General features: G+C 55.5%; 2 protein-coding genes across 3 annotated transcripts; both read right to left on the bottom strand.

The window, feature by feature from the left end:
* Positions 1-443: 443 nt before the first annotated feature.
* On the bottom strand, positions 444-10,416 carry FDXR (ferredoxin reductase). Its single transcript, XM_040081941.1, has 12 exons — positions 10,060-10,416; positions 9,871-9,968; positions 8,646-8,741; positions 7,345-7,467; positions 6,738-6,851; positions 6,126-6,227; positions 4,727-4,834; positions 4,457-4,541; positions 3,638-3,840; positions 3,150-3,321; positions 2,594-2,767; positions 444-1,914 (listed from the first exon to the last, which is right to left on the bottom strand). The coding sequence occupies exons 1-12, from the start codon at positions 10,088-10,090 to the stop codon at positions 1,784-1,786; spliced, it is 1,437 nt and encodes a 478-aa protein (XP_039937875.1). The 5' UTR covers positions 10,091-10,416; the 3' UTR covers positions 444-1,783.
* A 529-nt stretch (positions 10,417-10,945) lies between these two features.
* On the bottom strand, positions 10,946-18,189 carry FADS6 (fatty acid desaturase 6). 2 transcript variants are annotated; one of them, XM_040081951.2, is made up of 7 exons: positions 18,106-18,171; positions 17,535-17,890; positions 16,629-16,795; positions 16,192-16,372; positions 15,193-15,380; positions 14,450-14,629; positions 10,946-13,560 (listed from the first exon to the last, which is right to left on the bottom strand). In XM_040081951.2, exons 2-7 carry the CDS (start codon positions 17,881-17,883, stop codon positions 13,411-13,413), a joined length of 1,215 nt encoding a protein of 404 aa, XP_039937885.1. In that variant the 5' UTR covers positions 17,884-17,890; positions 18,106-18,171; the 3' UTR covers positions 10,946-13,410. The 2 variants fall into 2 exon arrangements, with proteins under 2 accessions (XP_039937885.1, XP_039937886.1); XM_040081952.2 differs by having other exon boundaries at positions 10,947-13,560; positions 17,535-17,887; positions 18,106-18,189.
* Between the last annotated feature and the right edge of the window lie 8,889 nt (positions 18,190-27,078).

The raw sequence follows: 27,078 nt of genomic DNA, 5'->3' as shown, positions 1-27,078 counted from the left end.
AAAGTCACTGAGCTCAGCAAGGACAGACACTCCCATTAATCTGTTATCACAGCCCAAAAACTACCCTGAAGCATCCTCAGTTTGGGAACAGCCATGTGCCAGGCTCAACACAAGCACAGTGGCCTTTACCACAGCTACAAAAGCACCCTGGTATCACCCTTCAAGGCAATGTGGAAAAAAATCCTGGGGAGTATCCGTCTCCCCTCTTCCCAAAGCCTTCAGATCTGATGCAGCCACAACTCCTCTGCCATCACGTTCCTGGCTTCACTGCCAACCTGAACTGCTGCTCCTCGTGGTAGGTGCAGCCCCCCTCGCCTCCACATCTCCCTTCCCAAAGCTCTGATTCACCTCAGAACCCAGCATTGATGTAATCTCCCGTTCCAGAGTTCAGCATTAGGACTGCATCAGCCACAAGACGTAAGGAGAGCCACATCACACAAACAGCTGTTCCACAAAAGCTTTATTGCTCGTTTGAGTTCCCATTATCACATTTCCTGAGTATCTTAATGAGCTTTCAAATGAGATTTAAATAGAAAAGGGTGGGAGAGAAAAAGGGAAAAATCGGGAGAAGTCAGAGATCTCCCTTCCTTGAGTCGAGACTGAGATGAGGTGGGAGAACGGTGCCCTGTGGGCAAGTCCTCTGCCGTATGAGAGGGCTGCGCTGAGGTGGAGGTTGCCCAAGCTCGATTTCCCCTCTGCCTCCATCACAGAGCCACTGTCACCATTTCTACAGGCTGGGGAGGAGGGGTTGCAATCCTGCAGTGCTCTGGCAGGGAGCACGGGGGGGTTGGGGACAGCCAGGGAAGGGGCCCTGCTGACGCTGCCCCTGCGCCACGGATAAAGAGGAGATTGCAGCTCATGGCTTGTAATCTGGCTTAAAACCTGACACCGTCACCGCAGGCAATCTGGGCTAAGAGAAGCATTTAATAAGCTTCAAAACACACATGCCAAAAAAAAAAAAACAACCAAAAAACCCCACCAGTAAAAGAGCTCAAGGCACTGCTTGCACCAGTCAGCACTGGCAGGTACCAATGGACACAGGATCCCTCATGATCCAGAACAAAGCAATTACATGCTTGTTATCCCAATCTACCCCATAAAACAGAACCCAGGCTCTGCTGGGATTTAACCATGGGAAGCACAAAGCAAATTAATGCCCTTTTCTGCTTGCATAGAGTTCACAAGTGGAGAGCACCCAGAACTGCCTTGCCTTGAGACATTGCAGGAGCTGCAGCACTTTAGGGATTGCTCTGAGGTTAAGGCAGTGGCAGACAAAGAAGCCACACTCAAGTTGCAGGTCCATTTTGGCTTCCCTGGAAGGGTTTATTTAGAAAAACAATCATTATTAAAAGGTGCCTGCTCTGGCATGAACGACAAGGCAACAAAGCCATTGGACTTGTGGCTTAAAGGGGAGGCAGCCAGACACAGGGAAACTTCTCCATGTGACTTGCTGTGGGAAAGCAACTCGCCAGGAGTCCCCCAGGTACACACACCTCCCCTCACCTGCACTGCATGATTCAATAATGCTTCAAAGACAGACAAGAATCACCCCCAGGAATGGCAGCTGGCTGCAGGGATGTGGGGCCAGCCAGCAGCCTCAGGGCTTGAGACTTCGGGAACCCAGAGTTCATTCATACCAGAGAGGCCCCAGTGTCACACACCCCTCCAGAGCCAACACCAGCCCCAGACACAAGCCCTGTGCTCCCAGGCTCTGCTCATGACCCACTGGTGTTGCCCCAGGATGGTGTCACTGGAGCAGTGCCACATTCCCACCACTGCTGCCTTAGTGACCAATGATCCGCAGCATCTCCGCAGGATCCACGATCTTCTCCCGGGGTTTGCCAGCAGCTTTGCCTCTTGCCACTTCAGCAGCATCAATCTTCTCCCAGTCTGAGAAGGAAACAGGACGGACCCCTGGGGTGATGGTGAGAGACAGGAGAGAGAAGTTAACCAAGTAAGAATAAGTTCAGCCTCACCTCCCCATCGGCACGGCCCTGATGTGGCAGCAAAGCTGCCCTTTTCCAACACGGTGTCAGAGCTCAGCCTCGCAAAGGAGAAGTAATTTCTAACACCACAAGGAGAGGGGTGGCAGGTTCCAGTCGGCTCGGATCAGTCAGACCTTTACGAGCCGTAACAACAGCGAGCACAAAGCACCTCGGGACAAAATGCTTCCAGTTCACTGTTAAACCTCAGACAGTTTAAGAGGCAAAACACACACACACACTTTAATTGAATGTCTTTAAACACAGCTACAGCAAATTACTCTCCTGGGCATTTTAATCTTTCCCCTAACTTGCTTGGAAGGATTACTAGGAAAACCACTCAAGAGCAATAGCTCACTGTTCGGCAGCTGACAGTGACATTTTACCCAAGGTCTGTGCTGCTTTTAATGGCCCTTCCCAGAAAGTGGTCGTTAACCTTAGCAATGACACAGATATTTGAGAGAATTCAAGTCCTGTTCTCCCTGGGCTTTGGAACATCGAAACAGCAGAAAAATCCATTCTCATGGTTCAGACTCTGCTTCCTCACAGATCCAGGAGGAGTTTGGCTGCATTGAACCCTCCTGCTGGCTGCTACCGAGCCTCACACTGACCTCGGCTACGCAGGATGCTCTCCACGAGCCCAAAGCCTTCTCTGGAGGGGGATATATCCAGCACACCCCCCTGGAGATCCTCCAGCACCGACTGGGCAGTGTCAAAGCTGTCGTTCATAGTGGTGATGATCACGCCTGTGGGTCCTCTCTTCACCCACCCGCTGCAGTACAGACCTAGAGAGGCACATGGAGCAGCAAGGCTCGGGTCAGCATGTGGCCTTCAACACTCCTGGCTGCAAGTCACCTTGGTGGTGTGAACAGACCCTTAGACAGTGCTGTGGCAGGAATTTGTGTATGTACAGGTCTGCACTCGAGCAGCTGCATGGGCTGTGTCACTTTAGGAACAGGATGCAGTAAAACCCCTGTGCTAACAATCCTAAAAAAGAGACGGAGACTGGCCAGCACTTAACCCCTGATAGAGGCAGCTCATTTCCTCAGTTTCCACTCTCCAAGGTGTGCAATATCCATGCCCTTGGTGAATGAACTTCACACCCCAAGACTCCCCCACCCACCAGCTGTGCTCAGCATGTCCACACAAATCCCTGAGGCTACAGACCTGGGACACCCTCCACTCTGCCCGAGCTGTTGGGGATAACCCCGCGCTGGCTGTCGAAGGGCACAGCCGGGTCCAGCGGCAGGCTCCGGTAGCCAATGCTGCTGAGCACCAGCCCACACTCCAGCTCCTCCACATCTCCAGTGGGAATTGCTTTGGCAGAGTCACCTGAGCCCTGAGAGAGGGAGGAAAAGGCTGCTGACCACCACAGTCACCGCTGCAGAGCAACAGTCCCCTCCAGTCCCCTTTGGCATCTTTGACCCCTGGGTACTTGCTAAAGGCCATTCTGCAGCAGGATCAGGGAAAGAGCTCCCTTTGGAAAAACCCCTAGTGGTACCAGAAGCTCTTTTGGTACCAGATTCCCTGGGAGCCTGCCAGAGGCCACTCCAGCCAGACAGGGAACATAGAGCTGTCTTTGGAGAGATTCCCAAGGGATGCAAGAGTGTCCTGCTCCATCCCAGCCTCCCAGGGCCACACCAGCCCCCCAGTACCTCCAGGCAGGTCAGGGCCATGCGGATGCCCCTCGCCCTCCTCCCATCAGCAGTGGGCAGCACTTCCTGGGGGCTGCGCTGGAACTTCAGCCCCCACTCCCGGGGGGCTGCTGCCCCTGCTGCTCCTGCCTGCATCTCCACTGGCTTCTCCAGGGCTGTTTTGATCATCAGCTCAGTCAGTCGCTTCCTGGGCCTGGGAGCATCTAGGAAAAGACAGAAATCTTCGCTACAGGAATCAGCAAAAGCCCGTTGGGACACAGCACTGGGCCAAGGCCATGTCAGGGCAGCTTCAGTATGTGAATCTGTCATGTCAGTGGGAGCCCGACACCTTTGAGATGACAAACTCCAAGTCAAAGCGACCAGGAGACCTCCTGAGGCTTGAGGCCAGTGGGACACACAAATCAAAGTCTGCAATTTCCTGTCTTGCTGGTGCTTGGAGGCAGCAGCCTGTGGAGAAGAGCAGGTCTCTGGACACCCTTGAACTCAGTGTTTTCTTTTTAGGTCTAGAGAAAGCTCTTAAATCAACAGCCTTGGGATCTCCTCTGCAAGGTTCCCTCAGCCCTCCTGAGTCTACTGCCCCCATCACTCAGATTGTAAGCACTGAGTGGCTGCACAGAGATACACTGTGTTCCCTTGTCTTGGTGCCTCCTGGCACTCTGAGGACGTGACACACCGTGGTAACTGAGCCTTCACAAGCCAGGCATTAAGTACAGGACACGAGTTTCTCTGATGTACACTCTGGGCACCTGCAGATCACTCCTGGTTGCTCGCCTGCCAAGGTGAGTCCCTGTCTGGAGAAGCATGGCACACTTCCCTCACCTTTGACAGCACTTTCGAGGCCTGTGAAGTCAGCAGGGTCCAGGACAGCTCTGGCACCAGGCAGGTTTATCATTTCCCGCAGCTCCTGGGAATTGTGGGCAGGAAAATGTTACCTCCAGCAGAGAGAGGACAGCCCCAGACCCCTAGGAGCCACGGAATGGGTGCAAGAAGGATGCCTGGGATCCACACTCATCCCCAAACCACCTCTGCCCACCAGGAACAGGCAGTTTGGGGCTCAACTCTGGGAAACAGCAGCACCTTCAGCCTCACCTTGATGGTGAAAGCGACCTGGAGAGGTCCCCTCCTCCCCACCAGCCAGACACGCTTCACCTTGCTGCAGGCAAGAGCTGCCAGGGAGCTGTCAGTGATGTCTGTCTTCTGCAAAACAGAGACGGCAGAGTGGGACGAGGGCAGATCTGGAGGGAGCTGGGGGGAAGGCACAGCCTCTGAAGGTGAAAAATCAGCAGAAAAGCTGGCTGTGCATGCAGAGAGCCTGGGAGAGGACGAGACACAAGTCATCTCCCTTTGCACAGAGCTATTTGCACAGCTGCTCCCTCATCACCGAATGTTCTTTCCGAGGCCATAACGCACCAGAGGTAACGAGCCAGCACCCCGTGACTGCCTCGGGGGATCCACCCAGCAGGTTCACCTTGGGGCTAACAGAGCAAAGCCTTCCAGGGAGCTCCATTCTCAGCTGCCTGCAGATGCTGTTGGGGGACTTCCTAGCTCAGGACACACAGGCTCTGGATGAAACCTGCTGCAAACCACAGCTCAAATCACCACGCCCCTGCCCCAGGCAGCTCCAGCACAAGCACAAGCACGGCCAGGCCTCACCCTGCTGTTGGCACCTCACCTCACAGAAATCCTGTGCTCTGTTTCAACCATGTGTTTACCTAGACTGCACGATGTTTTCCAGAGAAAACATGATGGGAGAGACACAAGGCAACCAGGATAAACAATTCCAGACCAATATTCCTATCAGGGAACTACTTGCCCACCCTGGCACTCATACCAGTGCCATGTCTTTTGCAGCACTGCTCTCAGCTGGCTTTAGTCACTGGTTGGCAGCGCCTCCAAGTTTTTTTTTGGTTTTGTTTAATTTAATTTAGATATTAATACAGGAAGTTCTTGCACAGCTGTAACAAACCTCATGGCATTTCTCCCAGAGGGAAAGCCTTTGCTGCCAACATCTGGGGCAGCAGCTGTATGGAGCAGCTGGTGCACACCAGCTCTCAGCTGTCTGTGGATGAGGTCCACCAGTCTGCCCAGTGCCACCAGCTGAAATCAGGCTGCTGCCCTCAGCTCTAGTAGAAAAAGATAAACTCCAGCAGAAGTTTCTGGTTTGGTGGCAGAAGAGGGAAAGTGGCTCCTCTTCTGCTTCTCATAGGAAAGCAAGGGATGATGCTCAATTTCCAACTTTTTGGATGCCAGCAGAGCAATCCAGAGGGCTCAGCAGCATCACGCAAGTCATGGCCACAGCCTTGGATCACTCCCTACAGACTGTGAATCCATGGGTGCACCTGACAGGGAGCAACCTTCCCTGGGGAAAGATCCCGAAGACAGGGGAGTCTGAGGTTTTGTCTAAGATGGGTGGGAGCCAGCAGCCACCCAGCAGGGAGGGAATTTGGGGTCTGGGCGGTCCTCATGGTGCAGAGCACCCATCACTCACCCTGAGAAGCTGCAGTGGGGACAGCAGGATCCGGGCAATGTCCAGCGCCACATTGCCATGACCCAGAATCAGCGCTGTCTCACAAGTCAGGTCAGGCCGTAGCTGTGGGGAAAAGACCCAGCTGTGACTGAATCCACATGGCCTCCACAATGTCCAGCCCTTCAGACTCGCTCCTATCACACAAATTCCTTTCCACACTGCTTTGCCCCAAAAAGAGGAGATGCAGATTGGGAAACTCCACACCAGCCTCCTCCCCAAGCAGACACAGCAACACAGCCACTGCAGGCATCCCAGACAATCCCTCTTCCCACCTTTCCTGCTTTCCTAGGAGCAGGAGCTGTTTTGGCCAAAAAGCCTCCTCAGGAAGCAGGGCATCACCCCTACAAGTTCCCATCTGGCCCTGCCAAAATGTGCTGCCAACATGCAGAGCCAGCTAATCCACTCTCACTGATGTGCAAATTGTTCACATTTCTACCATCTAAGAAGGATTTAATGTGACTCCTGCTAATCTTTTCCAATTGCAGGCCTTTCAGGACTTAATCTGGAGCTGAAAGCCTGCATTGGGATGGGAAGGATGGAAGGAAGGGCAGGGAAGCACAGGGCCGTACTCACATCCCGGTTCTCGGGCAGTCCATTGTACCAGCCCACGAAGGCTCGGGCTGTGTAAACACCAGGGAGGTTCTCCCCTGGGATCCCCAGGACACGGTTGTCTTCAGCACCGTAACTCTGAGGAGGGAGCAGACACAGTCAGAGACGTCACTATGTGCAGGGCTTGACGCCAAAACACATATCTCCCCTTCCAGCTGCTGCCAGGGTCACTGTATAGCTGTGATACTCAACAGAAGGGCTAAACACAGCCCAAGCACAAGGGCTTCATCCACCTCATCATCCTGGGATCCAGAGCCAAATTTGACGTCCTTGGTTCATGGCAGAGCATGACAAGCTGAGGCCTGAGCAGCAAGGACATATCCAAGCATTGACCAGCACAGGGAGAGGTTTCAGAGACCTGCACTTGATGCCAAGCTCCAGCACAGGCCCCTTGCAAGGGCTTTGGACAAGCCTTGGAGCATCTGAGCTGCGCCAAGGCTGGGAAGAGTTTCCCAAGGTGACAACGCACCCAGAAACACCTTACCCTAACACTCTTCCCAAGATCGCAGTGGAGAATAACCCTGCAGACCTTCCCCAGGGCTCCTGGAGCACTAAGGCTGTGGGTACCCACCAGCACCACGGCATGGTATGCCTGCTGCAGCTCCGGCACTGTCACGTCCCTTCCCACAGTGACGTTCCCGTAGTAGGCGCAGCGCTCCGAGTGCGCCGTCTGTGTGAAGGTGTTGATCACGTTCTGCAGAGATCACAGACCTGGGGTTATATCCCACAGCCAGGCCCAAGGCCTCCTGCTGACAGGAGATCCCTGTGCCCATCCCCTCCAGCCTTGAGATGCTTCACTGCCTCATCCCAGTCAAGTTATTCCGAGACTCTTATCTACCAAGAGCCAGAGATAACTCACAGGGAGATAAGCACAGCTGTGACTTGGCACTCTCTCCACCACCCTTTGTGAAAGGAAAATCCATATTTTGCACCCATCTGGGGAGGACAGAACCTTTCCAGTACATTCAGCCCCTCAGAGCAAGCCCCACTGCAGGGGAAAACTCCTTCCCAAGAGTGGGGTTTGCAGCCCACTTGGCCCCTTCTGCCAGCATCTCATTTCTACCCTTCCTGAAAGCCACTTCCTCAAGAGAGGATGCAGGGCAGGATGGCATCCAGACCTTCTTCTAAGTGATCAGGGCTACAGAGCAAAACCACTGCTCCCACCCCTGCAGCTCCAGATGGATTCAGCCTGGGGACAGGACCGAAACCACCATAACAGCTGGGGCAGTGTCTGCAGTATGTCCATTCCCCCCACCTCACACAAAGAGATCCAGGCATTTTGGTCTTAGGATCTCCAGGGATTAGAGGAACCATTGCAAGACATTGCTGTGTCTAGATCTCCTGTGTCCTACACTTTCAACCACGTCCTCTCCAGTTCAGATATAGCAGATACTCCTGGGTACAACTCAGTACCAAGCAAAGGAAAATGGTTGGGAAATCCTTGGTTTAACTTTTCCTTGCCCAGGAGAGTACCTACAGCCCAACTCCATGGCTCCCATGAGGAGATCTGTGTGTTCCCAAAATTGGAACTGATTGAGGGGCAAAGAGCAGCAGCAATGAGCGGCATAAAGTGCCCAGGGACAAAGAATCCCATCAGTGCTCCTTGGCCTGGCTCTAGGCTAGGCTGACCAGCACCAGGAGCAGCACTTCGCATCACAAGCCCCTGGTTCTGGCCCACTGTGCAAAGCCCTAATGCCAGGTGTCCCATGTCACCCATCCATGGCCTGAGCACAGACAAGGAGGAGATCTGGACCTCTCTGGTGTGACAGCTGCACGTCACAGAGTGCCTGAGGCACCAGGAAGGACAGTGACCACCTCAGCTGCACCCACCACTGTCAACCACACAGGCAAGGGCACAGAGCCAGCACCAACCTTCACCTCAGGGTGGTCTGGGGCCACTCCAAAACGGACGAGCCCGAAGGGAACGGGCAGCTTCTCATAGATGTCCACCAGGGCCCCTCCATGGTGCTGTGGGAGAAGAAGGTCACAGTCGGGATGAGGACAGAAAGGTCACAGGAGCCTAGCAACACTCATCTGCAGCTGGGGGAAATACAGGGAAGGAGGATGGGCTGTAGCAACCCAGAAACAGCCTCTTCCAGACTTTACATCTGGAAGCAGGATGATGCTGCACCTCAGCTCACACCACAAGATGTAGCACAGAGTGACCACAACCACTATCAAATCCATCTTGTGGGGCTCCATCTCCCTACCCAGTCCTGAGCTCCCTTCCCACACTAACCTCGTGGATATCCAATACCTGGGGGGCTGATCAGAGAGCCCCCATGCCAGCTGGGAAGCAGCCAGTGCAGCACCCTGGGGGACCTGCCAGACACCTCCGAGTTCCCAGCAGAGATGTCCTATGCCCTGCCTTGGCCTGGGCTGTCACCTCAGGGTCACAGCCTTAGACAGATGTTTGGCTGCAAGGCTTTTGTTATCTTGTATTTTGAGTCAGCCTCTTCCCGAGATTAAGCAGCCCTGAAATTCGTCCCTGAGGCTTAGTAACAGCTATTTTCTAACGCATTTCAGAGACAACACAGTTCGGTTTAATGATGGGGTTAAGCTGCTGTATCTCTGGAGGGTGCCAGCAGCCCTGTTCTGTGTTCACGTCTCATTCCCCAACAGACCTGACCACACAGAGCACTGAAATTTGCAGACACAAGATAAAGCATCACCCATGTGTCTTAATTCTGCTGGGGAAGGAGGAGGAAGGAGAGCGAGTCCCACACATTCACTTTTAACACGCAGTTAATGTAATTCCTGCTGGTGACAACAGCTTTGAGCAAGGCAGATTCCTGCTGATTATTTGATTCTAGAAAAATCACTTGAGATGAACTCACAGCAACCAACAAGTCCTGAATGGACGGCCCAGGGGCAGGCAGCAATGAAGGCAGCAGTACCTACCCCAACCAGAGGCCCAGGAGGACTCTGTGGGCTCTGGGCTGCCCCAAGAAGCCCCCCAACAACACGGCCCTGGCTGAAGCAGGGCCAGGAGCCTACTAAACCGCCCCAGAAGCTGCTGAGAGCCAGGCGGCGCAGAGATGGCGCCCTCGGTGGGCAGGTCCCTGCCCTCCCCCGCGGCCAGATCCCACCCCGGTACCTTGAGGATGTGCTGAGCCGTGTAGAAGCCGGCGGGGCCGCTGCCCACCACGCAGACCCGAGGCGCCAGGGCAGGCGAGGACAGCCACCGCCGCAGACCTGCAGGGGAGAACGACAGGCAGGGCGTGAAGCCAGACGAGCTGCCACCTGCCAGCGGCGGCACGGCCCCTCCCTGGAGCCCGGCACCCACCCAGCGGGGCTCGTCCCCCCGCGCCGGCCATCGCCGCAGCGGAGCAGAGCGGGGCCGGGGTTTATGTACCGCACCCGGGGAGGCGGGAACGCCTCGAGGTCAGGGACAGCGGCCTTGGCGCTTACGGCCGGGCCGAGGCCGGCGGGGCGTCAACTGCTCCAGAGTGCCAGAACCGAGACCCCCAACGACCCCGCGCACGGGGGTCCCGGGGGCCCCGCGCCTCTCACAGCCCCAGGGGCGGAGCACGGGCCTGCGGGGCGCGGCTTTCGCAGCCCGTCGGGCCCGCAGCCCCGGCTTCCCCGGTTATCCCGGTCCTGTCCCGGTGCCCCCCGGACACGTGTGCCCCCCGGGGCCGGGTTCCACTGCCGCCGCCGGGCCCCGCCCCTCACCGGCCCGGCCCCGCCCCTCCTCCTCGCGGGCCAATCGCGAGGCGGGACAGCGCCTTGCTTAGCATAACTCCGCCCACCGCCGCCGCCTGGCCCCGCCCCGCCAGCCAATGGCAGCTCGCCGTTTGCCCCGCGGCTGACCGGAAGCGAGGTGATACCATAGAGAGGAGAGGAAGGAAGAGCCGCCTGGCGGCCCCTTCCCACCGCCGCTCTCTATGGTGAGGCGGCCGTGGTGCCCGGCGCGCTCTCGCTGCATCATCATCGCCGATGCTGCTGATTGCCTGCGCCCCTTCATCGCCCAAAAAGCGACCGGCTGCCGAGGTCTACCCAGGAAAGCGAAGCTCAGGCTGATTTTAACCATGCGCTGCACAGCTACCCTATTCTTGCCCGGAGAAACCCCCAGCATCCTTCAATAAAGGGTAACACATTAACGCCAGAGAGACTGGATAAATGATGCTGACAGAATTGCCCCAGCGTCCCCATGGTCTCTGCTTTATTTCTTCCTTCATCTCCATCACTCAGCACATTTCAAATGCTGGTGCTCACACCTCCCAATGCAGGAGCATCACATCTTCATCTTGGTTCAGCCCCTGCACAACACACTGGCCAGAAAAATCATCTCATAGGGCCTAGCAGACATTTAAAAGTTGGCCTGATGCCAGAGCACGCAGGCGAGTGCTTGACGGGGCTTTTAAAATGCAATTAAGACCATGAGCGGTTTACAGCCAGGAGCCGGTTATAATATGGATCATAAAACCAACACACTTTCTCTCCTGGTCTTGGAAATGAGCTGATGGCTTTCTGCAAAGGCACGCTGAGAATGGCAGCTGGCTCTGTGCCTCCTTCTGCACCCGCTTCTTCCAAGGGTTGTGGCGAGTACCAGGAATTCTGATGGCTCCAAATCCTCATCCTCAGGTCAGCACAGCAATCACCGATTTGATTGATGCAAGGCTGGAGGCTCCAAATATCACCATAGAGGTCATCCATAAAAGCAGTTGGTTTAAATTTGGAAGGTTCCAAGCATAGGTGTCAGAATCCTCCTTTTGTCCCAGAATTCTCCCTTTCCCCCATTAACTTCTGTACCCACCAGTTCTGGCAGAGAATAATCCACCTGTTTCCCAAATCATAGGCCGTCTCCCAGAGGCTGAGCGACCTGCAAACATTTGCTTTCAGATGGCATTGCTTTAAACAACAGCCGTAAAATCCAGCTGGGAAAAGGACTATTGCTCCGACCAATGCTTGGGAACATTTTGAGGCTGATCTCTTTGCAGCAGGAGAGGGCAAAAGAGCATTTTGTGCCCACAGATGGGAACATGTGAGGTTATGATTACCCTGCCTGAACCAAAAGCACCTCTAATGCTCCCTCACCCCTTTGCTGGAGCTAGGAATGCCAATAATTTGTCACATTTATTTTAATTTATCTCTGACGCTCAACTGAGAGATGAATTGGGGTGGGGGGCAGTACCAGGGAGGGTCTTCGACCCCACAGAGCATTTGCTCTGGCCATGCCCCTCCAGCTGCTCCCCTGCCTACAGAGCCAGCCTAACCCCTGCTCAAAGGATGGGAATTTGTCCTTTGGGTGTTTCATAATGTCCTGGATGAATGACCCACATGGGCCTGGATAGAGGTGGCAATGCCACCAGATCAGTGTGTCAGCAGCCCCTGGGCCCCAGCCCAGGATAAATCAATAATTCAACATTTCTGATGCCAAAGGGGTCACACTGGATGGATCCAGGGCCACTCTTCCATGTCCTGAGTCTGGATCAACTGCACAGGGATGCCATGGCCATCCCAGCTCCATCCTCACATCACAGGGACTCTTCTCCAGTGCATCTGAGGATGCTCCTGGACTCAGTGGAGGAGAAGCACCATGGATTTCCTGCTGCAACAGTCATCCTGCCACAGGCCAGGACCAAGGCAGAGCATCCCTGTGCCTTCGGACACAGTGGCCTGTGAAGCCTTATAAATTCACAACGTGGCACTGTGGGGGTCCAGCCCAGATGGGAGGACAACTCAAACCACGGAGCAAAACCTCAGGCTCAGAGCAAAGCCACACTGGTCCCAGTTTGGCCATCTGCCCCTTCTGCTGCCAGCTGCCCACCGTGACACTGGGGTGGACTTTGTCATGGGTCTGGGACAGCAGAGCACCCTGGTAAAGCCAGACACAGCTTCCCAGAGGGGGCTTGACCTGGCCACGTGAGCATCCCATCCCCTGGCAGCAGCAGAGTGGGCACAGTTCACCCTCCCTAAACAGGGAAAGTCTCCCAAGCCCTGGACACCTGCCTCTGGCAGATAATTCCCTTGATAAATTCTTGCCATAGCAATGACCAGGTCTGGGGTCACCTCTGGCACCCCAACACAGCCACCCCCATGGGGTGAGGGTCTTTCCCCCAGTCCTACCCTGGGCATCACAGGATACCAGTTAAGACTTCCTCCAGCAGCAAAACCCAGTGATAAAGGAAATCCACCCAAAAGTGTTAAGGCTGAATTTGCCAAATCTTTGTTTCTAGAAGGGATTGATTTAGCCCTAAGTCAGGCAAAGCACAAGCAGCAGTGACACAACTCCCTTCCCACCATCCACCCGTTCCCTGAGACCCCGACCACACCGCTGCAGCTACATCCTACAGATCCTAGTGCTTCTCAGTTCCAGATGTTCTGCATGTGGTGCCTCAGCCCCCACAGATGGGGGGGGTTTCCTTTCCCCAAGCGTGAAAGCAGAGTGGATAAAACTAAGCCCTGGCTGGGAATAACTGTGGGGGGGACCCCAATATTTCTGTCCCTGCTGTTGCACCACCTGGCTCCCCCCCTGCAGTGGCTCTGTGCACCATTTTCTAGCCAAAAGCAAGACTTCAGGGAGGGATGTTTCCTATACCATGACTTCATGGAGGTGTTGGTCCTGCTAAAACCATCCCTCTGAATGTCCCTGCGGGAAACAGTCCCCCAAGTGCTGCGGCCCCCGCAGTCCTCACTGGATGCCCACCAGCTCCGTTATGGGGGGAGCATGGACCATCAGCTCCTCGTATCTCTGGAGGAAGAGCCTGAGCCTGGAGCTGTAGGTGTCCTCGTTGTAGGGCAGCTTCTTCTGCTTCAGGTACTGGGAGACGATGGGTTTGATCTGCAAAGGCAAAGGTAACATCACCGCTGTGCAGGATGCCCTGGTGTTTGTACAAGATGCCTGAAACGTGCTCAGAAAACCCATCCCACATGCCCAAAGCTGGGCTGGAGCAGGCAGCACCAGCTGTAATATCTTTGCTGTGAATATTAGGACGAGGATGGTTTCCAATTGCAGCATCACAGGGAGTTCACCCTGGCAAAATGCCTTTGTAGAGTTCCAAATTAGGAGAGATGCCCTAATGAGGCTTCTAACAAGAGCCAGCCACAAATGCTCATCGTTCACACCCGTCATAATTCCCATGTGCCCACACAGCCAGCTTGGTGAGGGGACTGGGAGGTTGCCACAGACTTAATTACCTCCTTCCTTGCTACACCTCTTTGGGGGAGGTAGGTCCTGCCAGCCCTGTGAGCTCAAGCAAAGGACACTGAAAACAAGAGCAGAGCACTAAGTGAGTGGTGATTCTGTGCTGAAGGGCAGTGTATGGACGTGCCTTGGGATTCTCTCCAGCCGGGGCAGTGCTCAGAGCCTGCACTTTGAACGCACCCCGCACCTCAGAGCGGCAGGTAAGGGCATGAGCAAAGTGATAGGAGGTTTGTCTGGATGTTGTCTGAACCAAAAATTGGACTCTGCAATGCTGGGGATACTTTCCCAATGAAATAACTGGGAGGATCCTGGACTGCTGGAAGGCTGCTGCAGGCTGGAATTGGGGCCAGGAGAGGAAGCAGAAACCCAGGAGAAACAGGAATGGGATGGCAGGAGGTGGGTTAGGGGCTGTTGCACAGCAGTGAGTGGTTTCCGACGTGGGAAGGGGCAGCACAGACAGGTCTGGCAGTGGGGGTGGGAGGCGGTGGGGAGATGGATGTCTCATCCCCCTGTGGGCTCATCTCACCTTCAGGCACATGTTGTCAGAGAGGCTGGGGAAGAGGTGATGCTCCACGTGGCAGCTGATGAGCGAGTGGCCGAAGGACCAATCGAGGAGGGCGTTGCGGGGCAGGTTGAGGACACCCAGGCTCATGAGGTGGATCCGCTTGGGTTTGCGGTCAGCCGGGAACATGGGGAGGCCGATGTGCTGTGGGAGAGGCAGGGTGGGCACCCTGTGGCACCTGTCACCTCCCCAGTCTCTTCCCAGCAGAGCCAATGGCAGCTCTGCCTGTGTGTGGGCATGAAGATTCACATTTTGGGCTCTCTCTACCAGCCCAGAGCTGGGTTTGTCCCTAAAGTCACTCTATCTTGTGTTTGTCTGTGCATGGATCCACCAAGCAGCTCACAGACTCTGTTCTCCCAACACACCCCAGCTTAGAGGCACCAGCGTCTCCTCACCCCAGGGCCTGTAACACCATCTGAAATACACATCAGCCCTCCCAGTCCTGCCAGCCACTGCAGAGGCCTTCATCCTCACACCCTTTGCATTTCTCTGCCCTGACAATTTCCAAGGGCCACTGCTTTCCACCCAGCACCACGAGCCTGATCCTCCTGGTGACAACATCAGCACGAGGGAGGTGACAACTGAACCCACTCGCCTTAAGATGACACAAGCTCCAGCCAGCAGCATCAGGGCTTTGTCACCAGCACTGGGTGGTGGTTCACCTGTCTCCAGTGCTATTGGGATACCTTGAAGCTTCAGGTCTCTACCTGGAATATGTTGACATGGATGTAGGGATGGGCCAGGAGGGAGCGGGTAAGCAGCATGCAGAGCAGGGCGGACCACGGTGACTGGAAGCCCGAGACGTGGAGCAGAAGCCAGTAATGGCAGTAAAACCCCAGAAACATGCAGCAGAGGGTCCGTAAAGCTGCTTTCCACTCCACGTTCCTCAATAAATCTGTACAGGGAAGAGGAGGCAGTGCATAGGAGAGGTGTTGATGTTTCCATACCACCACTGCTGCTCCAGCAGTCGGGCTGCCCAGTGTGCCAATAGCCCCACAGCCCAGCCCAGCCCATGAACTCACTTTCCCCATCCTCCGGGTTGGCCCAAACCCTCTAGACCTGCTGGTGTGGGGGTCTGAGAGCCACTCCAGAGCAGCAGATCCAGCTGTGCATCATCACTCCCGGGATTTGAATGCACCTTCATTTCTTACAATTTGCCAAGTCATTGTCCATGCATTGGGCACTGCCCAGAGCTGGGTCATGCAGCCTGGAGGGCTTTGCTTCCCCAGCCTCTTTCTGCTTTCTGAGCTCCTCTCGCTGATCGTTTTCTGGCACCATTATTTCCACCTTTCCTGCCCAAGGTCTTTGTGTCTGGCCCCTGCAGTCCCCCAAACCTCCACCCCCTACATTGTTAGCAAACACCCTGTGCGATGCCCTGATCAACCTGAGACCCACATGTGACACCGAACCCCATTATGGCCCAGATCTGAGTTAAAGGAGAAGGGATTTGGGGTGCTTCACGCTCATGATGGCTTTTGCCAGAGATTTCAACATCCAGGAAAAGGTGAAGTGTTTTCTCAGCATCAGCAGAAAGTAGATGCAGCAGATGCCAAGGCTGCTTTTCCTGCAGCCTAGTGCCCCACCAGGGGCTGGTGTAGTTAATGTGATGCCTCCAAACAAAGAAGGACCCTTGGGTGGGGTGAGAGCTGGGCAGTCACAAGCTTCCCGCCCCCAGCGCGCTGTCCCAAGTCTCCTGGGACACGTACCAAGTGCAACCAGAGGGGTTAGGATGGGCACTGCGAGAGGCGCGATGAACATGTAAATGTAGCGGTTCAGGAAAGGAAGTTTCCACGTGCTGGAGTCCCCCAGGCCGATGATGTTGGTGTAGCCGTGGTGGATCTTCACATGGTTGTAGGTGGCCTGCTCAACTGTGAAAGCTGAGCAGAGCTGGGAGGGAAGAGAGAGAAGCTGTGGTGCCAGGGTTGGGCACTGCCTGGCTTGGGCTTGTGTGGGAGGAACCCGGGGAGATACTCTGGAACCATAATGAAGCACCATTGGGTGATGCTCTGCACCCCACAGACCCCAAACCAGTCTGGAAATGGACTTTTAAGAGTTAAGCACTAGAAACCTTTCCCACCATTCCAAACATTCCCTACCACCTCAAGGTGCTGATGGGGCTGTTTTTGGGGGCTGCCCCACTCACCTCAATGAAGAAGATAGCCCACACTTTGCCCCAGGACTTGGACTCAGTCAAGGCATTGTGGCTGGCCAGGTGGCTGCCCTTGACAGTCAGGGTGTGATGCACCACACCAAGGGTGAGGACACCCGCCAGGAAAGGGATGGCCTGAGCTGACCGCAGGCACAGGAACCCTGTGGAGAAACCAGCCAGGCAGGAGCTCGGTGTCCTGCAGCCCTCTGAGCCAGGCTGGAGGTGTTGCTACACCCAAACACGCCACCCACTGCCCTAAACCTGTTCTTCAGCCATAGTTACATGTATTTAAACCATGTAAGTCAGAGTTTGCCTCCTCATCATGACTGCACCAGCCACACTCACCCTTGTGCTGAAGATCTGGCCACTTCCAGCCTCAATGGCAATGAGTGCTGCAGGTGCCTGATCCCACCCTCCAGTTCTGGGATGTGGGATTCCACTGGTGTCATTACTCTGCCAGGATTTCAGCATCCCCAGGAGTTCAACAGCAAGAGAAGGTCCCAGCTTTCCCACCATGCCACCAGAGATCCATGCTCAACTGTTTTCCCCTGCACCCACCACAGCCAGGGCCATTGCCACCAAAACCACCACGGTTTCCCTATCCCACGGTGGGACACGTCACCCACTATCCTGTCCTGTGTACATCTGCCTGGGCACCATCCCCTCAGCCCGGGCTGTACCCAGACACCGCTGTCCCCTCAGCCCAGGCTGTACCCCGGGTGTCATCCTCACCCGCCGTGGGGTCAGAGCGTGCCGAGTCATGGGGGGAAGGAGTTATTGTGGCCCTGTTAAAACCTCGATAGGTGCCAACAGGCTCCCAGCACAAAGCAGTCATGAGGAGGCAGTGGGACCCCTGGGGACCTCCCTGGCCATGGTTTGGGGGGGGCTGAGCCAGATTACCTGCCGGGAGCAGCAGGAAGCTGCAGGCAAGGATGCTGATGTCCACACCGTGCCGTTCCCACCAGCTGCTGCTCTTCACCACCTTCTGCACCAGCTCCGAAAGCTCGGTCATCAGGGCTTCCTCGGGCTTCCCTGCTCGCTGTGGGGCTCCCCCAGGGGTCACGTCCCCGTCACCCAGCGCTGGCCCTGGCTCCCAGCCCTCTGCCATCACGTCTGTCCTGCTGTCACCAGGTGCTCTCGTGCTCCGGAACGACGGGTCCCCCATCCCCCCGAGCCGGAGGATTCCGCTGACCTCACCGTTGACCTGCCGTCCCCTCGGCCTCACCGGGTCCCCATCCTCCAGCGGCATCTCCCTGCTGAGCAGAAGCCAGGCAGGGTGTCACCCCCAGAGGATCAGCCCCAGCACCCCGACCCACCGCGGACGGGCTTGCCGGGCTCCTGCTGCCGCCGAAGGACACGGCAAGGGCAGGGATGGGAAAAAAATAAACAATCCAAGGAGGACGCAGCCAGCGGAGACGGCCGGAGAGCCGCCCAGGCTCCCAGCACAGGGACACCGCAGCCCCCTACTCACGGCAGCCCCGGCTCGCTGGCTGTCCCGGCGCTGCCGTTCCCGGGCAGCCCGCGCCGCTCCGCGCACCGGGGCCGCCGCGATGTGGAGAAGGGAGGAGCGGGGGAGGACTGGGAGGAGGGAGAATGCAGATGAGCGACGGCAATAATCCGCCCCCGTGGCCCATTTAGGGGAGTAGCCGTGGGGAGAATGCCCGGCGAGGGCACAGGGAAGCGGCGGCAGCCGAGGAGGGAAGGAGCGGAAAAAAGACGGAGAGAGGCAATGGAAATGTTGGAGGCGAAGGAGCCAAGCGCCAGGAACACCCCTGAGAAACCCAAGCGGAGCGCTGAGGACAGGTATAAGGTTTCGCTTTTGCCAAGGAGAGAGAGCAAACGCCGCCTGTCCCACGAGGAAGCCGTTTTGGGGAGAAAATCGGCCTTTTCCACAGCGAGGAGCAGGCTGCAGCAAGGAGGGGGTACCTGTGCCTGCCCCCCCAAACTGCTGTTGCCGTGGTGCCGCCCGGCACCCTCCGCTCTGCCGGGGGGCACCGAAGCCAGCAGCACCCACCAGGGACCAGGCTGCCCCAAATCTGTCCCTCGCAGCTCTGGCACACGGCTCTGACCCCTGCAGAGTCTCTCTTTTCTTCTGACCTGATTCTGTATGAATTTCCCCCACTTTCCATCACAGCCTCCTGACTCATCACCCCAGCAGTGGCATCCAAAAGCTTTGAGGATGCCATTGCACAGACCAGGACCTCCAAAGCCCTATTTCTTTATGAAGAAAAGCTAAAATCACATTGTTCCTCTCTGCGGCACTGGATTTCTTCTTGCTTTGTTTTTTCTCCTTGCCAAACCTCAAATTAACTCAACTGATCCACCAAAACCTTAATGAACATTGACATCCCTCAAATCCCTATGGATTTGCAACAAACAAGGCTGGTTTCCTAGACCCATCACTAGGATATCACAGCTCCAAACTGGGATGAGCTTAGTCCCTCCAGTAACATCACATCACTGCTGCAATTTGCAGGGAAGCAAACCTCACACCCAAGTTACACCAAGCCCCTGGGAATTGTCTTCATCCTCTGGGGAAAAAAAAACCGAAAACAAAACAACAACAACAAGAAAAAAACAACAAAACAAAAAACACCACAACCTAGTAACAATTTAAAAAATCCCAGCTACTGCAAAAAAGGCAGAGCTGAGAGTGCATCAGAGACCTGCTGAGGTTTCATTTCCACTGTAAGTGCATGCATTAGGAAAGACCATTTCTAGAGGCAGGGGCACTGAGGAATCGCGGTGGTGTGTGAAGCCCAGCAGGTGATTCATTCTGATGAGCAGAATGGCTTTTGCCACCTGCCCACAGCTGGGAGAGCACCCATGGGTGCTGCCAGGCCAGAGGAGGCAGGTGTCAGACCCAGAGGTACATCAGATGGGGCTGCTCCTGAGAGATACATGCCTTCATTGTCACACCTCGGATGCCACCACAATGGACAGTGGCAGGAGGGTGACAGCCCTGCTCCATGGGTGCTGTTTGGCAGGAGCAAGGGAGAGCTGTGCTGGAACTGCCATTGCACAGCGGGGCAGAACTGGTTATGTGGGGGCAGCTGAAGAGGAGGAGGGGGTGGGGATCAGCCATGCATCCAAGACCAACCATGATCCGTGAGGATCCCACTGCAGCTGGCACAGGGAGAGGCAGGTGCAGCATCACTCAGTTCCATGCTGCCACTAGGACCAGAGACCACCTGGGAGAAGAGAACAAAAAGTGTGTTGAAAACTGCATGGGAGAAGCTGAGTTTTGGTTTCTGAGGAGAAGTGCTGAACCCAAAAGAGGTACACCCAAGATGGGAGTCACGATGCCAACAACAGACCAGAAACTGTAAGAAGAGTCTGCAGAGCCATGAGGACCATCATCAGGTTCAGGATTGTAGCCCTAAATCTGATGCCTTACAGAGTTCCATTTCCACAAGGAACTTTTAAACCCCAAATTACATCTGATTTCCCACCACACACAGGCCGAGTCACACAATTCCACTGACCCAGCTGAGATCTTAGCGATCAAAGCAAACACTGACCTGGCCTTTGCACTGTGGACACAAACACCTCCAATTTAGCAGGGAAAACATGTGTAAGACCCAGAAATCCTTCAGCACACAGCAGGGCAGCTGGCGGGGATCAACGTAATCCCTGAAGCAGCAGGCTCTGGCCAGCAGCTGCTGACCCCGTGGCTGTCCCTTGCCCTAGGCACCACAAGGGTCCCACAAGCAGCCGCCACCCCGAGGGAGTCATGGGACTCCGACCCCACCACTGTCCTCATCTGACCCACTCTGCCTTTAGAACTGAGCCCAGCCCCTAGAAAGGCCAAATCTGGCTCCCAGCAAGCTGCTCCCATGTCCCTGCTCCCCAAAAAGGGGGAAACGGGCCATTTTAGCCTGGCACAAGGATACATGTCAGGCCATCAGGACCCAGCAGCTGCAAGTGCTTCCTTGCTGAGCCCTCCTTCCCAGGGTCCCCCCAGCCCGTGGGACAGCACCTGCTGCAGCTCCAGCAGTGCAGTTTCCAGCCCAAATCCAGGAGTGTGGAAAAGCTGCAGTATTTGCACCCCAGGGTTGTGGTGAGGAGGCAGAGCTCCCTCAGCAGCCCTTCCATCTGTAGAGCCATCCACCTCACACACTCTGCTCCTCTTCTTCCTCCCTGGAGGAGAAAGGCTCAGGCTGCAGGGGCTGGCAGTGGGACACCACCAGATCCCCTGGTTGCCTCAGCCAGACACTCGGAGAACCAGCACCTCCCCTTCCCCTGACATCGCTGAGTCTGCAGACATTCACTTTTATAATACCTGGTTTGGGGCGGCACTTCCTCCCACATTTTTCAGACCAAGCTTTTGGGTAATTAACTTAGTCAGGGATTAATTACCACCATCCCCGGCCAGCAGGGAGACCTTAAGCACCGCCTCTCTTTGTCTTTTGAATCTGGCAGAACTGTGGGGTCCTCAAGGAGAAATTCTCCGGATTCATCCCCTCACTCCACCCCTTTCCCTGAGACCAGCGGCCGAGCGAGGAGCTCCATCTGCAGGCAGAGCTCTGCCTCCATCACCCCGAGAGCAGCTCCCTCCCCCCTAAATTCGGGCCCTGGCCCCGGGGTGTTTGGTACACCCCGAGTTCCACAGCCGAGCAGCTCCCACAGCCGCCGCCAAGGTACGAGATCAGCTCCGGTCCCCACTCACCCATCCACTCCGGGGCACCCCAAACTTCCCTCCCCGTGGAATGAGGAAAGAGAGAAGGACGAGCTCGGGAGCCACGGGGCAGGCACCAGAGGGAGTCAAACCTCCGCGCAGCGACTGCTTGGATTGTCGCTTGGCCAAAAATGCGGGAAATTGAGCTGGTGGGTTCCCAAGGGATGCTTAGCCCTGAGCTCATGGGTTTCCAAAAAGTGAGACCCAGCCTGATCTGTGTGTCAGGGCAACAAGCACTCAGTGGACGCCAGAGCTGGCACAGCCACCAAACCCTCCACCCTGGGGTACAAAGTCCCCTTCCAGGGGCCAAAACTTTGGATGCTGCGGGGACATAGCCACCGAGCCCCATCCCATGGGTTGCTAAGTCCCCTCTTAGGGATCAAGACCTTGGGTGCAGCCACAGCCTCTGTGAGAGCTCCAGTGGTGCCAGGCTGGGACGGGGGCGGCAGGGGGCTGAGATGCCAGATTACCAAGGGCACTTTTTAGTCCACATCCTCCCAGACCCGCGACGCTTGGCAAGGTCATGATTTTAACCTTAAATAAACACTCTTTCTGGGATATCTCACTGTTTGCAGTGGCCCAAATGGCCTCTTCAGGCCACAGAAAACTTCCTGCTCGTGTTCAGCAGTTCCGGGAAGAAGCTGGATCCCAGTGCTGGTTAATCTGGCCGATCTGTTTGCATGGCACGGACCGGACGACGGCGAGACAGGGCGGGCAAAGCCCTGGGTCGTGCACTGGCTGCGGGGGAGGCATTGTGGATAATGCTTGGTCTTATGCAGGCTCTGTGTTGGTCTTATCCAGGCTCTGTGTTGGTCCAGTGCTGCCCTGCACTGCCCCGGTACGTCCACATGGAAGTGGCTGAATGGCAAAACCCCACAAAGGACCTTGTCCAGACAGAAAGGGGTTGGAGGCCCCCCAGCCTTAGTGTCATTGACGCCATCCTTTTCATTGCTGCTATATTTTTCTCATTTATTTGACCCCAAGATGGGTGCTGGAGGCGTTGTAGGTGGGGAATTGCTCTGCCAAACCTCAGTGATGTTCACCCTGGGGTGAGAACAGTTGGGATTTACCTGCCAACAGCAGCCAGCTATGGAGACATCAACCTAACTCCTCACTCCTGCTACATGGCATTGTAGAGCTGAACCCTTCTGGCTCTGGGGTTGGGTCAATGGTCCTCTGGGTCCTGGCTAGGTCAGAGTGCTGCTGTGCTGCAGGGATAGACCAAAAATATCCCTCCACTTGCAGGGTGGGGACAGACCCTTGGGACAGCCTGGCAGAGTGGGAGATTCTTCCCTGCGTGGAGTTAAGCACATGCCTGGTATCAGCTATGCCATGGGTCCAAACACAACCACTTCCCCTCTTCCCTTTCTACTAGCCACCTACAAACACGAGAATCCCAAAGCTCAGGGATAAGCATCAAGTAATTTCTTTACTTCCCAAGGCTTCATGAGACTCACAGCAGTGGCTGGTGAAGGGAGGTTTATTCAAAGCACATGGAAACCAAACCCAACACGAAGCCCTGCCCTGAGCGCTTGGATATCCCAGCCCAGGGCTCAAAACCCACCTTTCCCCATGAGCACCCCTAAAGCCCTTGGGGACGCCTTTTATACCCACCACCAGCATATCCTGATACCGTACTTAGGCTGTGTTTTGAGTTTTATATATCAGCAGTGAATAAAGCAATTGTCATCCACCCCTGCTCCAGCCCAGCTTAAAATCCAAAGCCTGGCTGGAGGTGTCAACTAATCACAGACTTCCTCCACTTAGCAGCTCAGGGCCAAGGTAATCACTGGTTTGGATGCCTCTTGCCCCGACCGAAACTGCTTGCCCCCACCCCTGTGTCCCTGGCGTCACCGCCTGGCCAGGTGTTACCCAACGCGGGCGCGCGGTGCAGATACCGTGGGCTCTGTCCTTCTCTGCTGCCACAATGCTGAGCCTGCCACCAACAGTGCCGCCAAGGGATGGCCAAGTCTTCTCTCTTGCCAGCCTGGCAGCTGTTCTGTAATGCTGAAGTTCTGTGGGGTCCTGTCAAGATCCTGGCAAGGATCAGCCCTGAGTAGGGACCCAGCCGTGGCTGCAGTTCCAGACAGCAGCCAGCAATTGGAATTATGCTCTTGGACACAACTGTTCCCCACTTCCAGTCCTCAAAAATTAAATGTTTCTACTTGTAAACACTGCACTACTCAACACCAGCCTTCCCAGCTCCCAGGTGCCCTACTGGTCACCAGCCAGCGCCACTGGGGCTGACCACACACATGTCCCTGCAGGCAGGCACCCGGGCCAGCAGCTCCCTATCAGACGCCCACACAACATTTTTACCACTTGGTGCAGGCAGTGTAACTCCAGGCTCCATCCTCTGCCCTCTCGAGGACTGAGGGAGATGTTTCCAACCTCCTCAGTGTGCAGAAGGAGGATATAGAGCCCAGGATGGCATCAGCTGGCACTTGCCACCTTGGGCTGATCTGTGACCAAGCAAGGATGGTTTGCCAAGGTGGCTGTCACTACCCACAGCTGCTTTTGGGGGACAGTTCTCCCTGCCAGCTTCCACTGCTGGCTTCACATGCCGGAAGGGAAGGGGCCTGGGAGGGAGTGCAGGGCTCAAGGCTGAGTGCCTCTTCCTTTCTCCCCCAGGAGTTTTTGAACAGGCTCTGCTGGGGCTGTTGCATATGCCGAGTTTCAGAAACCAGAGCTAAGGTGGATACTGACCAGTACCTGTGTCTTTATTCTGTTCCTGTTCTTTGTGGTATCAGGATACCTTGAATTCATGGGAACCAGGAATTCCTGCAAGACAGAGAGCTCCCTGCTCATTAAGAAGACCAAGTGCAGCTTTAATTGGCAAGAGGAGAGATTGCACAATGCAGCCCCTGCACATGAGATGGGCACTGCCCTCCTCTGGGCATGTGTCCATGCTTTTCCCTGGCATGGCAGGTTGGTGCCACCCTGGGTGCAAACAGCAATTAGGTGCCACGGTCCCTGAGCAGGTGCCCAATCCCACGCTGCTCCAGCCACAGGGTAGGCGAGGGCAGCCAGGGCCATGATGTAACTGGCCATGCCTGGGAGGCAGTGCTGGAAGAGAGCAAGCCACCCGGTTGGGCTGGGAATCCAATGTGCTGCATCACTCATTCGGGCTGGAAAGTTGGTTTGTAGCCAAAGGGTTGCCCAAATCCAGCTGGACTCCAAGAATGCATCCCCACCTCGCTGGTCTCGCGTGGCTGTAACCTATTTTCCCACTTTTGGCCGCTGCACAGAGATTATAGTTGAGATGAGGGGATGAGGAGAGGGTCTGTCTCAGCTCCATCTTCCTCCCAGGCCTAGGGACACATCCAGCCAGCACCCAGTGTGTGCACTTTGTCCATTACATCCTTCCCAGTGGGCACGGGCAGCACAACAGAGCCCTGCTGAACTAGGCACTCACCAAGGGCAGGTTTTGTTTCTTCTTCCAAGCAAGTGCCCAATGCTCCCTGCCATCCAGAGGGATAACTCACTTGCTGCCTGGCAGCTATTTCATCAGCACAGCCAGACCCATACAACCAGTTAGCTTGGAAAAACATGATTCTTCTAATGATACCTTTGGAAGAGTGGTGCTCTGGATCGACCAAGGGAATATCTGGAGGAGCCCTGAAGAGGCTGTGGGTCAGCTCTGGCTGGCATATGGCTTCAAAGCCAGCCCTGCCAGCAGCACTGGGTGAAGAAGCTGCCTTCCATCCCCAGTGCCTTAAAAATGGTATTTTTGCAGCCCACTAAGAAAACACCAGGAAAGCTGTTAATCCTCCAACTGGTTTACCCATGAAAGAAAAGTGTCCCTGGCCCCATTCCTCTCGCTTTTCCCCTCCCACCATAAGCTATTGCAGGTAAATCCAATGTGCTGCTCCTTAATCCCAGCCTGGGGAAGCAGGAGCCACCCTGACCCAAGCAACCTCACCTCACTGGTGCATTTTATTACTGACTTCAGCCAGGTTCTGCTGGGATTGGGGTCAGCACAGCTAGAGCTCACTGACAGGAGGGCAAAGTGGGGCACAGCAAAAGAGGGAGGAGGCCCTTGAAAAAAAAAAAAATAGGGCTTAGAATAGAAACCAGGTTAGGGCTAAACTGTGGGTGTAGAAGCTGTTTTGGCAGGTAGAGCTGGCTGCCCTGCCAGCCGAGGGAACCAGACAGCCTGCGAGCCATCCTCAGCATCCTCACCAGATTTCCAGGGTTTTCCATTCTCTGGTTCTGGGAGTTGCTGGGCTGGAGGGCTCAGGGAGAGCAAGACTACAGGGATGAAGCTGGGTGCAAAATGAACAAGAGCTCAGTCCTACAGCCATTGCTTCATCCCACAAGGGCTCTTCTGGTCCATCGGATGGCCACATGCCTCCAGAGGGTTCTTTCTACCCCAGGAGTGTCAGATCTGGACAGTGACACTGGGAATGGAGACTCAGAGAGCAGTTCTGCAGAAAAAGTAGGGGGTTTTTTTTACCTTTCTTCCTGATTGGGAAGAGAACAATCAACAATGAGCCAAGCTTGGCACAAGACGAGATAAGGCTGGCCTCCTGCAGAGCCTACAGTGGCACCATGAGCATCACGGGGCCCTTGGCACAGCCCAGAGGGTTCCTTCAAAACACACATAGGGCTCACAAGGTGCCACCAGCACCACCCTGGCACCTGCCAGCCCAGGAGGCTCAAGGGCAGCTGGATCTGCTGGAAAACGCAGAAGGCATCTCGTAGCCACATCCCTGGCTGGGCCATGGCCAGCTGGATCCAGGCAGGGAGCTGATAGCAGAATTTACCAAGAGAGGCCGGAGGCAGTTCTGGGAATAAATAGCCCTGAGCCAACTTCCAAGAAGGATGTTTTCTTCTGGCATGTGACAAAGGTGATGCCCTCAGAAAACTGGGAAATTTGCTGGAAGAGAGGTGACTAAGACCTGTGTTTTGTTGGAAAAAAGAGGTGAAGCCAGCTTCTTTGAAACTCATGGAAAATCTCAGGTTCACATGGATTGATGGCTTTTCCCAATCCCACGGGACAGCCTGTCACCTAAGAATGCACTCCATCTGCTCCAGAGTGGGAGAAAACCTGCTGTCAGACACAGAAAAAATACCCCTATAAGCTCTGCTTTCCCCTAGCAGCAGGTCTCCCTTTCTCATAGTAAAAAGTCCTCTGGGCAACAAAATCACCTTTCCAAAAGACAACTCCACAGTGATATTGTGAGCGGGTTCCTGTGCCCATTCCCTGTCTCATGGAAGCGCAGGGCACATTGCCCTCAGTCCCTGGGGAAAGCTTTGCTGGTGGCAGGGCTGATGGGGATCCAGGATGGGGAGGACATCTGAGGAGAGAGAGTCAGCTGCCAGCTCCCATTCCTTTACATACATAATAATTTTGGAAAGAAACAGTGTAAAAAAGTATTTCTTCTACCCTTCAGTCCCATCACAGCCTTATCCTGCTGTCAGGGCTGGCACAGGATTGGCATCAACCTGTCCCTGCGGTGGTGAGAAAGCAAGCTTGTGGTAGGCTTCAGAGAAGACACCCATTCCATGTCACCTCCTCCAGCCCCTGGTGTCTGTGGGATGCCTGGGGAGGGCTGGGAACCTGCTCATTCCCCCTGGCATGGAAAGCCACCCAGGAGGCACTGGCTGATCCTCCCTTGGGAAAGGCAGTTTGAGCACGTGGCATCTCTGCCCTGCGGAGCGGAGCAGCCCCGAGCCAGGTGAGTAACACCTTCAGCCGCCTGCCTCGAATACCGGGGGCTGATCTCTCACCTGGTGCCAGCAGGGAGGAGCCATGCTGCTCTG

The sequence above is a fragment of the Hirundo rustica genome, chromosome 18, assembly GCF_015227805.2.
Source record: "Hirundo rustica isolate bHirRus1 chromosome 18, bHirRus1.pri.v3, whole genome shotgun sequence".
Classification (NCBI taxonomy): Eukaryota; Metazoa; Chordata; class Aves; order Passeriformes; family Hirundinidae; genus Hirundo; species Hirundo rustica.
This window is presented reverse-complemented; position numbering and strand designations above follow the sequence as displayed.